We start from the raw sequence: 15,781 nt of genomic DNA on the forward strand, positions 1-15,781 counted from the left end.
ATCTTGCGTGGAGCCCCAGATTGATGGAGATTATCAGTGGTCTTGTATGTCTTCCATTTCCTAATAATTGCTCCCACAGTTGATTTCTTCAAACCAAGCTGCTTACCTATTGCAGATTCAGTCTTCCCAGCCTGGTGCAGGTCTACAATTTTGTTTCTGGTGTCCTTTGACAGCTCTTTGGTCTTGGCCATAGTGGAGTTTGGAGTGTGACTGTTTGAGGTTGTGGACAGGTGTCTTTTATACTGATAAGTTCAAACAGGTGCCATTAATACAGGTAACGAGTGGAGGACAGAGGAGCATCTTAAAGAAGAAGTTACAGGTCTGTGAGAGCCAGAAATCTTGCTTGTTTGTAGGTGACCAAATACTTATTTTCCACCATAATTTGCAAATAAATTCATAAAAAATCCTACAATGTGATTTTCTGGATTTATTTTCTCATTTTGTCTGTCATTTTTGAAGTGTACCTATGATGAAAATTACAGGCCTCATCTTTTTAAGTGGGAGAACTTGCACAATTGGTGGCTGACTAAATACTTTTTTGCCCCACTGTAGATGCCATTGACATTTAGTTGGACTTAAAGGGTACAGTAGCACAAAAGCACTCCCTCTATACAGAGTGTAAATGACAAAGAAATATTGTTCAATATGATCAATAATATTTTTGCATAATATTGTAGTCTATAGTGTATATTTATAGCCCTGCGCATTCGTTTCCAAATATTTTATGAGTAGACTTTGCTCTTCTGTCTTTTTCACCATAAATCACTGTTTGTTCCAATTAAGCCCAGTATGTTCCTATTAGGCCCAGTATGCTCCTATTAGGCCCAGTATGCTCCTATTTGGCCCAGTATGCTCCTATTTGGCCCAGTATGCTCCTATTAGGCCCAGTATGCTCCTATTAGGCCCAGTATGCTCCTATTAGGCCCAGTATGCTCCTATTAGGCCCAGTATGCTCCTATTAGGCCCAGTATGCTCCTATTAGGCCCAGTATGCTCCTATTAGGCCCACTATGCTCCTATTAGGCCCAGTATGCTCCTATTAGGCCCAGTATGCTCCTATTAGGCCTAGTATGCTCATATTAAGCCTGGTTTATATTGAAACACATGGGGATAGTGTGTTGATATCCCTAATATTTAATTACCAAAAAACATTCTTTTTTTTTCTCAGATTTGTTGGTTAAAACACACAAAAACTACAGGTATGCATATTATGCATCTAGCTATGGTGCCTTTACCAATATAGAAACCTCTGTACTCTCTCCAATACTTTTGGAGTGGACAGGTAGTCCTTGATGCAGAGAGAGAGAAGAACAAGATCAGGGTTGAAGGATAGAAGACCTACAAGAGGTGACAAAAATGCAAACATGAGGGACAGGAAGATGACAATTTGAAGACTGCTCATGCACTTTTGGGTGGGGGAATTGTCATATTGTTGTCTTTCATTCATCCAGGTGATTCTGTTTTTGGGTTCACCACCTGTACCTTTTTTAATACACAGTAGGGAGGAAGATTTGTGTTCTAACCAATCAGTAACACACCTGATTCAACTAATTGAAGTCAATGATTAGTTGAATCAGGTGTGTACTGGTTTGCAAGAACAAAAGTCCACATTGATCTCTGTGGACTGTCAGGATGAATAGCAATGATCAGTTTATTCTAACAACTTTAGGGGAGATGCATTTTATATTAGAAGGATTTCCACATCTCCCTCTGTTGGTTCTCAGTCCAGGAAAGTAGAGTTGTTTTTGTTCTTTCTTTGATAGTACTTGTAAATGTGATATTTCAGTTTTTAATACATTCTGGGTGTATTGTGTGTAGACTGATGAGGAAAAACAACAACAATTTTTGAGTAAGGCTGTAATGTAACAGTGGGAAAAAGTCAAGGGGTCTGAATACTTTCGAATGCACCACCATATGTTAGAAATGTGTAAACTTAGATTTTGGGGAACTTAATAGGTACCCTTACCCTATATGCAAAGTGTAGCTCAAGAAAAGGTTAGTGTCTGCTTTTATCATCCAGGCTGCTTCAAGTTCAGTAGCCGAACCTCTACGCTCCTAAATTGAGCGTGTGAGATCAGGTGTGCGTGTGGCCACAATTAAATGGAGTATTCATGGGAAGAGAAGCAATAGGCAGGTATCTTTCCAAGGGAATCTACTTCCTAAATATGATTAGGCTATAGTTTACTACGTTGCCTAAAAATAAATATTGCTCACTCATATTTGTCTGTCTGAAAATCATCCCACTCCTAAAAGGTAGGCTATATGCATAATGTAGCTCAAGAGAAAGTTAAACTCTGATCTCTTCAAACGATGTCTAGCCTACTGGCTGATATAGCCATAGCCGCAGCAAGATGTTTGCCCTCTCTACAGATGACTATATCGGTCTGCTAATACAGGACTAGTAAAGGCCCAGTGCACTACTTTTGTGAGAGAAAAAAGTCTCCATATATGTTTTTCTATTAATATATATTTGATTAATTCAGAATTTTCAACACGCCTACTTCCCATTGCTGTAGATATAGCCCAGTAATGGGCCATGTGAGAATCTCTGGTAATGTAACCAGTGGAGGCTCCTCAGAGGAGGAATTTCATCTAAATAAAAATAGTGAATCATTAAAAAATGTACCTTTTTTTTGATAAAACTATAGTAAATATATTCTCATGTCACCAAATAATTGATTAAAACACACTGTTTTGCAATGATGGTCTACAGTAGCCTCAACAGCACTCTGTAGGGTAGCACCATGGTGAAACCGGATGATAGCTAGTTTCCGTCCTCCTCTGTGTACATTGACTTCAATACAAAAACCTAGGAGGCTCGTGGTTCTCATCCTCTTCCATAGACTTACACAGTAATTATGAGATTGTCCTCCAACCTATCAGAGCTCTTGCAGCACGAACTGACATGTTGTCCACCCAATCAAAGGGTCAGAGAATTAATCTAGTACTGAAAGCATAAGCTACAGATAGCTAGCACTGCAGTGCATAACATGTGGTGAGTAGTTGACTCAAAGAGAGAGAAAGACAATAGTTGAACAGTTTTGAACAAATTCATCTCTTCAAAATGAAGGAGAAGCGAAAGAGGGAGAGAGGGATAGCCAGCTAGCTAACATAGCATCCCTCTCTGTTTGAGCGTGGTGTTTACTTTCACTTACTTAGCTAGTGAATGCAGCTAGCTAGTTTAGCCTATTCAAACACCTGGCTTAAACAGAGAGGGATGAGAGCTAGCTGGCTATGGCTATCCAACACTGGAACTCGTCAAGGTTAGCTTTTGGTTTTATAAATGTATTGCCACAGGGGCCTGCTGGTGTAACTGCCAAACTGTTTGCTGCTGACTGTACTGCATGATTGTAGCTGGTTTACTAACACTGTTAGTTCAATTAGCTATGTTGACAATGACATTAATATCGTGACAATGTAAGCTGTGTGTAGCGGTTAGCAGAAGTTTTTTTCGCCTGGTCAGACAGCTGATGTGTGAAGTCCACTGAAGTCCACAAGTAAAGTGAAAGGGTGAGCGGAGAAGAACGTGTAGATTTGAGAAGGAATCATGCTGTTTGTATTTGGCTGCTATGAAAGTGAACTGTGTTTACATGTATTAATTCTGCTGATTCTGTTGAAAAACGTTTCTTTAACGTAAGCAAAGGGAACAGGGATAAACATACCTGAATTTGTCCAATAGTAACTCTCGTTTCAAACTGTTGGACTAATGATTACACACTAGATCAGCTAGATGCAGGCAAGAGTGTGCAGGCAGTATTTGTCAATGTCTGTCACCTTGATTACTCAAATTTCCTTCAACCTGTGCACCTACGTTGTAAACTTTCATTCATAGGCTAGGTTGTAGTAACCTCATGATGGGTGTAGGGATTTTTTTTTTTATCATGTAGTAGCCTAAACCTATCAACGCAACATTGAATTGGGTGAATGGAATATGAATGACAAATCAAATGTCATTGGTCACATGCGCCGAATACAACAGGTGTAGACCAATCATGGTCCAAATGTGTGTTTGGACCATGATAGTTTGTTGATGTGGACACCAAGGAACTTGAAACTCTCGGCCCGCTGCACAAGAGCCCTGTCGATGTTAATGGGGGCCTGTTCGGCACTCCTTTTCCTGCAGTCCACGATCAGCTCCTTTGTCATCCAATACGCTGTAATAGAAATAAGGCCATGCTCATTAAAAAAATAATTGTCCTCCCTCATCTTAAACTGCACCGACCGCCACTGAATGTAACCTATTTCTTTGGTTATTTTTTAGCATTTTGAAATTGCCTAGAGGGTACAAAATGATTGGGAGCTGCGTCACATACACCTAAATAACATTGCAGGACTAGTTCTTGCAGGAGCGGGTGGGAGTTGGACAGAAAGCCAGCGAGAGCAGGCAGGAGCGGTATGAAAAGCTGTGGGTGGGAGCTGGATGAAGAACTCAGTCCCGCGCAGACCTCTGTGTGTCTTGGTGAACATCACTGTGTTTAGGCTACATGTGCAATCCTGGAGCCAGCTGGAATGGAGAAACAAATATCCCTGTCAGTGGTGATTTTAGCATGTAAATCTTGGTGGGGGCAAATTCCCCACCAAAATTGTTGATGCATGCCAGCAGAGCCACTACACAACACAACACTAAACAATACATTAATTGCACTATAACGGTGATAAACGGTGCCCACAACTGTTAGGACCTACATAAAGCTGTTCCAACAGCAGAGCTCTATTTTCAGCACCATGGAGTGAATCCTTACCACCACTACACCTGGCTTTCAGCAGAGCCTTGTCTGGCAGCGAAACAGTTCATCCTGCCTCATGTACTGCCTTTTAAAATAATCAGCTGATATGGCTGATTTACTTAAACAAATGTGGTTTCTACTGACAATTGAGATGTACAAACTATGGCATAAGGGGGCGATGAGCGAATAAGAGGCCATCCGTAATTTAGATTAAAACATTAATTAGCGAGCTTGGATGGACGTAGTCAATATAACTTTGTTCAGCACTTTTGAAACACACAGTGACAGAATTCAGAACATGGACCGTTCTTAGTGTTCTCCCTGCACACAAGTCAGAAATAAAGGGGGCATATAATCAGACAGTGGAAGCTCTTACAATATTCAATGATTACATTTCTATAAAGCAGGCTATATGTGCACCACCAAGTCAGAACAGTAGGCTAAGTTATGAGGGGGAAAGGGACCAAATTATTAGTGTGAGGCACACGGGCTACTAACATATTACTACATAACTAACATTTAGTCTTACTTTCTTAGCTACAGTATACAGTGCCGTGCGAAAGTATTCGGCCCCCTTGAACTTTGCGACCTTTTGCCACATTTCAGGCTTCAAACATAAAGATATAAAACTGTATTTTTTTGTGAAGAATCAACAACAAGTGGGACACAATCATGAAGTGGAACGACATTTATTGGATATTTCAAACTTTTTGAACAAATCAAAAACTGAAAAATTGGGCGTGCAAAATTATTCAGCCCCCTTAAGTTAATACTTTGTAGCGCCACCTTTTGCTGCGATTACAGCTGTAAGTCGCTTGGGGTATGTCTATCAGTTTTGCACATCGAGAGACTGACATTTTTTCCCATTCCTCCTTGCAAAACAGCTCGAGCTCAGTGAGGTTGGATGGAGAGCATTTGTGAACAGCAGTTTTCAGTTCTTTCCACAGATTCTCGATTGGATTCAAGTCTGGACTTTGACTTGGCCATTATAACACCTGGATATGTTTATTTTTGAACCATTCCATTGTAGATTTTGCTTTATGTTTTGGATCATTGTCTTGTTGGAAGACAAATCTCCGTCCCAGTCTCAGGTCTTTTGCAGACTCCATCAGGTTTTCTTCCAGAATGGTCCTGTATTTGGCTCCATCCATCTTCCCATCAATTTTAACCATCTTCCCTGTCCCTGCTGAAGAAAAGCAGGCCCAAACCATGATGCTGCCACCACCATGTTTGACAGTGGGGGTGGTGTGTTCAGGGTGATGAGATGTGTTGCTTTTACGCCAAACATAACGTTTTGCATTGTTGCCAAAAAGTTCAATTTTGGTTTCATTTGACCAGAGCACCTTCTTCCACATGTTTGGTGTGTCTCCCAGATGGCTTGTGGCAAACTTTAAACGACACTTTTTATGGATATCTTTAAGAAATGGCTTTCTTCTTGCCACTCTTCCATAAAGGCCAGATTTGTGCAATATACGACTGATTGTTGTCCTATGGACAGAGTCTCCCACCTCAGCTGTAGATCTCTGCAGTTCATCCAGAGTGATCATGGGCCTCTTGGCTGCATCTCTGATCAGTCTTCTCCTTGTATGAGCTGAACGTTTAGAGGGACGGCCAGGTCTTGGTAGATTTGCAGTGGTCTGATACTCCTTCCATTTCAATATTATCGCTTGCACAGTGCTCCTTGGGATGTTTAAAGCTTGGGAAATCTTTTTGTATCCAAATCCGGCTTTAAACTTCTTCACAACAGTATCTCGGACCTGCCTGGTGTGTTCCTTGTTCTTCATGATGCTCTCTGCGCTTTTAACGGACCTCTGAGACTATCACAGTGCAGGTGCATTTATACGGAGACTTGATTACACACAGGTGGATTGTATTTATCATCATTAGTCATTTAGGTCAACATTGGATCATTCAGCGATCCTCACTGAACTCACTGAAAGGGGCTGAATAATTTTGCACGCCCAATTTTTCAGTTTTTGATTTGTTAAAAAAGTTTGAAATATCCAATAAATGTCGTTCCACTTCATGATTGTGTCCCACTTGTTGTTGATTCTTCACAAAAAAATACAGTTTTATATCTTTATGTTTGAAGCCTGAAATGTGGCAAAAAGTCGCAAAGTTCAAGGGGGCCGAATACTTTCGCAAGGCACTGTACATATCTCCCTGGCATATTACATCATTTATGCAGCAGCATACAATACATTTTTGGACTCACCTTGTGCTGTGCTCACTTGAACAGGAAGGTGGTGTGGCGGTCCCTGTGGGCAAATTTGATTCATGATGATGACTGCTTGCTATCTAAGATTTTAAAAATATGATGTTAACATGATCAGTCCAATCAGTAGGCTAATGCAATTGAAGGCTTGTATCAAATTGTTGCTTACTGAAACTCCCAAAGCATTTCAATCCTTGTATAACATTTGAAGCAATAACATACCCGCTTCAAATCAAATTTTATTGGTCACATACTCGTGAATAGCAGATGTTATTGCGGGTGTAGCAATGCTTGTGCTTCTAGCTCCGACAGTGCAGTAATATCTAACAAATTACACAACATATACCCAATACACATAAATCTAAGTAGGAATTAATTAAGACTATATACATATGGACGATAGACGGCTGCGGTGGCGATCTGCATTCCTCTTTTGGCGTGTCACGGACGGCTTCCCATGTCTCCTCCGCGCGCCTGAACCAGTCGTCCACCGCAGAAACCTTGGTCTGACCCTGATGCCAAGGCGCCAGAACCAGCTGGTACCCTGGTACGCACAAGAAGGAAGAGAGGTTAGTGGAGTAATGGCGGAGCAAGTTCTGTGCCATCTCGGCCCAGGGCACAAACGCCGCCCACTCCCCCGGCCAGGACCGCAGAAACCTGCCCACATCCTGGTTAACTCTCGCCACCTGCACATTACTCTGGGGGTGAAGCCCTGAAGTAAGGCTGATCGATCCATGAATGCCTTCCAGCCCCTAGACGTGAACTGGGAACCCCGATCAGACACTATATCCTCAGGCAGTGCAGGAAGACGTGTGTAAACAAGGCCTCCGCAGTCTGTAGGGCCGTAGGGATACCGGGCAGAAAGAGGAGTTGACAGAACTTAGAGAAACGATCCACAATGACCAGGTTCACGGTGTTACCCTGTGAGAGTGGAAGATCAGTCAGAAAATCCACAGACAGGTGCGATCAAGGCCGCTGCGGAACGGGTAAGGGGTGTAGCTTACCTCTGGGCAGGTGCCTAGGAGCCTTACACTGTGCACACACCAAGCAGGAGGAAAAATAAACGCTCATGTCCTTAGCCAAGGTAGGCCGCCAGCACCTCCCGCTCAAACAGCGCACTGTCCGACCGATCCCAGGATGACCAGAGGAGGGTGACGTGTGGGCCCAATAGATGAACCGGCCACGAACAGACACCCAGCGGGACACTGGACGGGAGCGGGCCCCTAAACACCTACCTGAGCACTCTCACGACCACCCCGTGAGAGCCCTCTGTGGCCAAGAAACAGTGGAGTTATGACAAGCTAACCAGGGTAGGCCCAGCACCACGGGTAATGCAGGAGAGTCAATAAGGAAGAGACTAATTCTCTCCGTGTGACCCCCAAAGGAGGTGTCACCATGCCCAAAGGAGCAGTGACCTCCCTAATCAACCCTGACCCTAATGGTCGACTATCTAAGGTGTGAACGGGGAAGGGCACATCCACGGGAACAATTGTGATCCCTAAACTATGGGCTAATGCTCTATCAATAAAATTCCCAGCCGCGCCTGAATAGACGAGCGCCTTATGCTGGGAATGCGGGGGAAATTCAGGGAAAGTGACAAACACAAACATATGTGCAACAGAGGGCTCTGGGTGAAAATGGTGCCGGCTCACCTGGGGTGACGCTCGAGCGCCCTGCCTGCTGCCTCGATCCCCAGAGGAACCAACCCAGCACCGACCGGCAGTGTGACCTCTGCGGCCACAGATGGTGCGCGAGCTGGAACCCCCTCCGGTCTCCCTGCGCACCGCCCCTCCCAGCTCCATGAGTATCGGAGAGGGTTTCCTAGAGGATGGAACCACCAGAACCCGATCTGAACGTCCACGGGTAGCCTGCAGGTTGTCCAGCCGGATGGACAGGTCTACCAGCTGGTCGAATGTGAGGGTGGTGTCTCTGCAGGCCAACTCCCGATGGACGTCCTCGCGCAGACTGCAGCGGTAATGGTCGATCACGGCCCTGTTGTTCCATCCCGCACCGGGAGCCAGGGTCCTAAACTCCAGGGCGAACTCCTGGGCGCTCCTCGTCTCCTGCCTCAGATGGAAGAGGCGTTCACCTGCCGCTCTACCCTCGGGCGGGTGGTCGAAGACTGCCCGGAAACGGCGGGTGAACTCCTCAAACTGGTCCAACGCCGCATCTCCCTCTCTCCACATGGCGTTGGTCCACTCCAGGGCTTTCCCGGTGAGGCACAAGACGAGGGCGGACACCCTCTCACGGCCCGATGGAGCCGGGTGGACGGTGGCCAGGTATAGGTCTAATTGTAGCAGGAACCCCTGGCAGTTCGCAGCCTTCCCGTTGTACTCCTGGGGCAAGGAGAGATGAATCCGACTGGGACCAAGCGGAAGAGGGGCTCTTGGGGGAGACCCCGGTGGTGCTGGTGGAGGCGCTGGAAGAACTCCCTGTCTCTCCCAGCGGTTCATTGTCCGGACAACACGGTCTATGGCGGTGCCAAGATGGTGAAGCATTGCTGCATGCTCCTGGACACGCTCCTCCACCCCTATACCCGGAGTACCTGCTCCTGCTGACTCCATAGTTTGGGTCTGTGATTCTGTAAGGGGTGCGAACTGGCAGCAGAGAAGTCAGACGCAGGAGAGAAATAACTGTTTTTCCAACAGCGCAGTTTATTAACGAAACCCACCTGAAAATAGAATAAAATAAATTGGTACATAACCCAACGCACACCAGGACAGACGTGCACAAGCACTTACAATAAACAATCACCGACAAGGACATGAGGGAGAACAGAGGGTTAAATACACAACATGTAATTGATGGGATTGGAACCAGGTGTGATGGAAGACAAAACCAAAGGAAAATGAAAAGAGGATCAGCGATGGCTAGGTCGGTGACTTCGAAAAATCTCGGTTTGAATATTAGTTAGGCTACAATTGGGATATTGGGATGGGAAATGGTAAGTTGAGGTGAATGCTGCCCATGATCATCTTGTTTAATTTATTAGAACATTTTGCTATGTTATGTAGTTTAACAAGTTTATTACTTTGCTCTTCTCACGGTCGCTTCGTAAGTAGCCTAGGCCTACTCCCAACCAAAACCCTGTGACTTCACTCACTGACTTGTCTGATAATCAATCAATGTGATTTTGTTTCACTGAATCTCCGTCTGTATAGGCTATTTGGTTCATCGGTTTCTGGCTCCAGCATCCCAGAGTCACCTCTTCACTGTTCAGGTTGAGACTGGTGTTTTGCGGGTACTATTTAATGAAGCTGCCAGTTGAGGATTTATTGAGGCATCTGTTTCTCAAACTAGACACTCTCATGTCCTTGTCCTCTTGCTCAGTTGTGCATCGGGGCCTCCCACTCCTCTTTCTATTCTGGTTAGAGACAGTTTGCGCTGTTCTTTTTAGGGAGTAGTACACAGCGATGTACGAGATCTTCAGTTACTTGGCAATTTCTCGCATGGAATAGCCTTCATTTCTCTGAACAAAAATAGACTGATGAGTTTCGGAATTAAGTTTTTGGTTTCTGGCCATTTTGAGCCTGTAATCGAACCCAGAAATGCTGATGCTCCAGATACTCAACTAGTCTAAAGAAGGCCACTTTTATTGCTTCTTTAATCAGGACAACAGGTTTCAGCTGTGCTAACATAATTGCAAAAAGGTTTTCTAACGATCAATTAGACTTTTAAAATGATCATCTTGGATTAGCTAACACAACGTACCATTGGAACACAGGAGTGATAGTTATTGATAATGGGCCTCTGTATGCCTATGTAGATATTCCATTTAAAAAAATAGCCGTTTCCAGCTACAATAGTCATTTATAACATTAATAATGTCTACACTGTATTTCTGATCAATTTGATATTTTAATGGACAAAAAAAATGCTTTTCTGTCAAACAAGGACATTTCAAAGTGACCCCAAACTTTTGAACGGTAGTGTATATTCTAAATTGATTTTTTGAAATAGACACCCTCCCACATCTGCACACCACTACTACCACTCAACCCCGGCATGCACACGAGAGGTATAAAAAGTGTATGCAGGCAAGAATGTGATAAAAGTAGGCCTGTTTTAAGGGGGAGAAAGAAACATTGCCCTTCTTTTTTTTTTACAGGCAAAATACCGTAACTCCTATGTGAAAGCAGTTAAAGAAAACAGTGGATCTGTCTTTTCCTCTTCCCTTATTTGGAACACCAGTCTGAAAGCCACCTTTTATCGTTTATCCCTGAATACCTTTCTGTAGACATCATGATTCTCTCACTCACACAACCTTCAATACACACACCACAGTTTACAGCAAGTACCAGTGTTCCACAGTACAGCTCCCTGAATTCAACTGTTATTATGTCATGCACGGTTATAAATATGGAGTTACTGCCCAGGCAGGATATTTTTAGTTAGTATTTTGGTGTGTGCTGCACTCTGTGACCCTAGAGCATGTGAATCAGGTATAGTAGGTTTGCTTCCACAAGAACTGATTTCATTGCACTGTGGCCATCCTGGTTCCACACTCAGGAGGTGTGTGTTTGATGTGGTAGGTATGTGTTTGATGTGGTAGGTATGTTACCTTGGTGCCAGTCTGTGCCACTGTGACTCACATTGGTTTCCATTGGTAGATGCCCCTCCACCCCCCCTAACCTGATTGTTTAAACTGAGTTAACAGTCTGCTTATGGAGAACAGAGCCCGACTGATATGGGGGTTTTGGACTGATTCCGATGTTTTTTTTGGGGTTAAAACTTACAGATACCGATATCTGCTGATATACTGTTTTACAGCGGGAAAATTAATAAGTAAAATGTGTCCACACAGGCTTCTCAAAATTGCCATCCAAAAGAGCAATTGTCAAAGAAATATGCTTTTAAATGTTCATTTCTTACATTGTGACAATATTGACACATTATGAGAATGGCCACAAGTGTTCAGATAAGCATGAGATTCCCTTTTTTATCTGTGGAAATATCCTCCGAGATCGTTAACAAGCCAATATTGTTTGATAATATCAGCGAACCGATATATTGGTCAGGCTCTAATGGCGAGGCCACACTAATACAGAACTGATAGATGATAAGAGCCAGGGATTTTCCACAATGTGTGATGGGACTGGCCACTGTTGATGAGTTGTCTGGGAAAGTCTTCAAATTGTGCCTTAATGCTGTGACACTTTCTGAATTTTGAGAGTCCCATATCTTAAATTGATTGAAGGAGGGACTGTACACAAAAACGTTGGGCAAAAGACTCAAGGGGTTACAGGCAATACTGGTTCTTTTGATCTCTCAATAGTTGGTTCTCTGCTAACCGTGTGTGAAAATGTTTGTGTGTGTAAACTTAGTTTCATTGTATCAGTAGACCCAAAAGGCCAAAAGTTCAGGGATGTCATGTAGACAACATCCCTGTGTAGCCAGGGCCTCAGAATGTGTACACCAAATATGGGCATTCCTGAAAACAATATAGGCTAGTAGAGGAACCCTTTCTGTGGAGGAAGAAAACAATGTCCATATTATCACCTCTGGTGCTCTACACTGGCCGGCATACTGAAAACACTAGCAGAAGTGTGAAAACATTAGGTGTGTTCAACAGTAGAATCGGTTCAGAGCCTGTTCTTTGAAACAATTGGTCCTCTAATCTTGTCACCATGCTCCACAGTGTGATTACAGACTGTTGGCAGATTCTCACCAAGAACAGGAAGGAGACTTAGTAAAAGCATCCTGTTTTGACTTGCATTGTAACAACCATGTTATCTGGGGAAAGTCCATGCTCATCTTGTATGACATACTCTCTGTCCAACCAGAGAATCAAACGCTGAATACAAAGAACAGCTAACTCTCTAACTTCAGGACTGGACACTGATGTGTTGCTGAGGGTCAGTACAGTCTGGACAAAGAACCTGTTAACTTTACCCCCTTGTTTTATAGGGTTATTCACTCTCCATTCTATCTAGGCTGCTTGTCCGACCTTTGCATTACTGACCATTTGATTCCTTCGTATAGGCCAATATCTAGTCCCGCGTAGCATAGCTCCAAACCACGTTGTCCACTCCTTTTGGAAGTCTGAAGAATTTTGTATTAGCCGAAACAGCTAGAATGGTCCAGTCGCTACATTTTGACTGAATGTTAAATGTCAAGGACCCTCCCCCCACTGATTTTACACCGGGTTTCCAACCCATTGGAGCTACTTTCTGCCATTGACTTGACCAGGCTTACCGATTTAGAGATGCCTGGTTCTCGACTAGGCTAGCCAATATCTAGTTAGCTGTCTTTTGGTCGTATGACTTTTCAAATCTGTAACTGGTCTTCACAACACACTTTTCCCTTGGTTAAGTTTCTCAGGCCTTTCTCAGTCCTGTCATTTGGTTAATTGATGTAGCTGTGTGTGCAGCTGTTGTGGTGGCAATAACACTGAGTCCATGTGAAAATATCAGTTAGGTAGACCAGACATGACCTTAAACCTGATGACTCAAACCTGGTGATTGAGAAGAAACAGCTGATGGCTGAAGACCTGTGTCTACCTTGTGCTCCCAGGAACACTGATCACCTACCTACACCACACTCATTATGGCTCTGTGAGATCACTCTCTTATTCAGTTCTGTATACATCCCTCTAATCTCTCTCCCTCCATATTTTTCTCTCACCTTTTCTTGTCTTTCTTAATCTCCCAGGTCCTGAGTGATGTTCTGCTGGACCTGTACCGGGCATTGAAGTGGGTGGTGCGCTCAGACACTGATGATGTCACAGTGCTCCATGCTCAGCTGGCTCTGGAGGACCTTGACGATGTCATGAGGAGGTTCATCTTCCCTGTACAGAAGCTGGAGAAGAAGATAGTGGTTTTGCCATGAGATTTTAGGAACATGAGCACACAGAACAGCACACACACCCAACTAACCAGTGTTACGATAACTTTTTAGGAGTATCCAGGAGTAGGAACTAGGGGATAGTTTCAGACTGGGCACAACATTCCACCTTTTTGTCCAAGTTCCCGCTGAAGGTGAAAAGGCAGGCATTGAATGATAGCTGAACTGTGTGTAAAACATGACTTTCTCAACAAACACGAGAGTTACCTCTCTTGGTCATTTTCTCAGTGTTTGCAGTACATGGAGTTCCCCCAAGCCAGTCTGTGTCATGCTATCATTGTGACCATAGTGAATGAAGGGTATTTTATCACAATGACAGATCTAGGCCTTCTGCAGAGGCACCAAACTTTCCCTCTCTGGAAACCACACCTGGAAACCACACCTGTATGTTCCTATGAATCTTATAGTCTTAGAGGTAAACATTAGAGGTGATGATGATGATCAGCTGATAATGTGTGTGTGCCTCTGAATAAAATCCCATTACAGTGAAATAAAATAAAGGGAAATGAGTTTCCTTTTGTATGAACAAGTGCATGTTCTTTTGTTTGAGCGTTGTTCTTTACGGTGACCTCAGGCTGTTGTAGTTTGTGTTCTAGGCAGATGGCCCAGTGGAGCTGAAAGTAGCTCAGGAGCAGGGACTCCGAGCCACTAGGGACTAACCATGAATTCACCAGCACAGCACTTTTAGCTTCCTGCTTGCACTGTAGTCCCGTATTCATAACCATAAACAAGGTCAATTCTTGTAAGCAGTTGAGTAGTTATGTGATCCTTGCCATTATATGTGTATAGAATTGAGGACTGTACTGAAAATACTTTCGATCTAAACATGCCATGACGATATGTTTTTACATCTTTATTTAGATCAAAGTTCATGCATACAGTTATGGTTATGTCGTGAGGCACTTAATCAAATAGCTTATCAGTCTCTATGGAGATAGAGATGTTACATTAATACTGTAATGAATTTGTGTTTATTTTCAGCAAATTTGTGTAAATATTTGTATGAACATAAGATTCAACAACTGAGACATAAACTGAACAAGTTCCACAGACATGTGACTAACATAAATGGAATAATCTGTCACTGAACAAGGGTGGGTCAAAATCAAAATGAACAGTCAGTGTATGGTGTGGCCACCAGCTGCATTAAGTACTGCAGTGCATCTCCTCCTCATGGACTGCACCAGATTTGCCAATTCTTGCTGTGGGATGTTATCCCACTCTTCCACCAAGGCAAGTTCCCTGACATTTCTGGGGGGAATGGCCCTAACCCTCACCCTCCGATCCAACAGGTCCCAGAGGTGCTCAATGAAATTGAAATCCGGGCTCTTCGCTGGCCATGGCAGAACAGTGACATTCCTGTCTTGCAGGAAATCGTGCACAGAACGAGCAGTATGGCTGGTGGCATTGTCATGCTGGAGGGTCATGTCAGGATGAGCCTGCAGGAAGGGTACCACATGAGGGAGGAGGATGTCTTCCCTGTAACGCACAACATTGAGATTGCCTGCAATGACAACAAGCTCAGTCCGATGATGCTGTGAGACACCGCCCCAGACCATGACAGACCCTCCACCTCCAAATCGATCCCGCTTCCGAGTACAGGCCTCGGTGTAACACTCATTCCTTAGACGATAAACGCGAATCCGACGAAATGAGACGAAACCGCAACTCGTCAGTGAAGAGTACTTTTTGCCAGTCCTGTCTGGTCCAGTGACGGTGGGTTTGTGCCCATAGGCGACGTTGTTACCTTTGATGTCTGGTGAGGACCTGCCTTACAACAGGCCTACAAGCCCTCAGTCCAGCCTCTCTCAGTCTATTGCGGACAGTCAGCACTGATGGAGGGATTGTGCGTTCCTGGTGTAACTCGGGCAGTTGTTGTTGCCATCCTGTACCTGTCCCGCAGGTGTGATGTTCGGATGTACTGATCCTGTGCAGGTGTTGTTACACGTGGTCTGCCACTGCGAGGACGATCAGCTGTCCGTCCTGTCTCTGTAGCG

The 15,781-nt window shown here is 44.1% G+C and overlaps 1 protein-coding gene across 1 annotated transcript in view; it reads left to right on the plus strand.

Moving 5' to 3' along the window:
* tango6 (transport and golgi organization 6 homolog (Drosophila)) overlaps positions 1-14,316 on the plus strand; it is a 33,249-nt gene extending 18,933 nt beyond the window's left edge. Inside the window, exon 18 of the mRNA XM_021569556.2 lies at positions 13,593-14,316. Coding sequence (XP_021425231.2) covers positions 13,593-13,769 — 177 coding nt within the window. The 3' untranslated portion in view covers positions 13,770-14,316. The remainder of the gene's footprint in view (positions 1-13,592) is intronic.
* The last annotated feature ends 1,465 nt before the right edge of the window (positions 14,317-15,781 follow it).

The sequence above is a fragment of the Oncorhynchus mykiss genome, chromosome 2, assembly GCF_013265735.2.
Source record: "Oncorhynchus mykiss isolate Arlee chromosome 2, USDA_OmykA_1.1, whole genome shotgun sequence".
Lineage (NCBI taxonomy): Eukaryota > Metazoa > Chordata > Actinopteri > Salmoniformes > Salmonidae > Oncorhynchus > Oncorhynchus mykiss.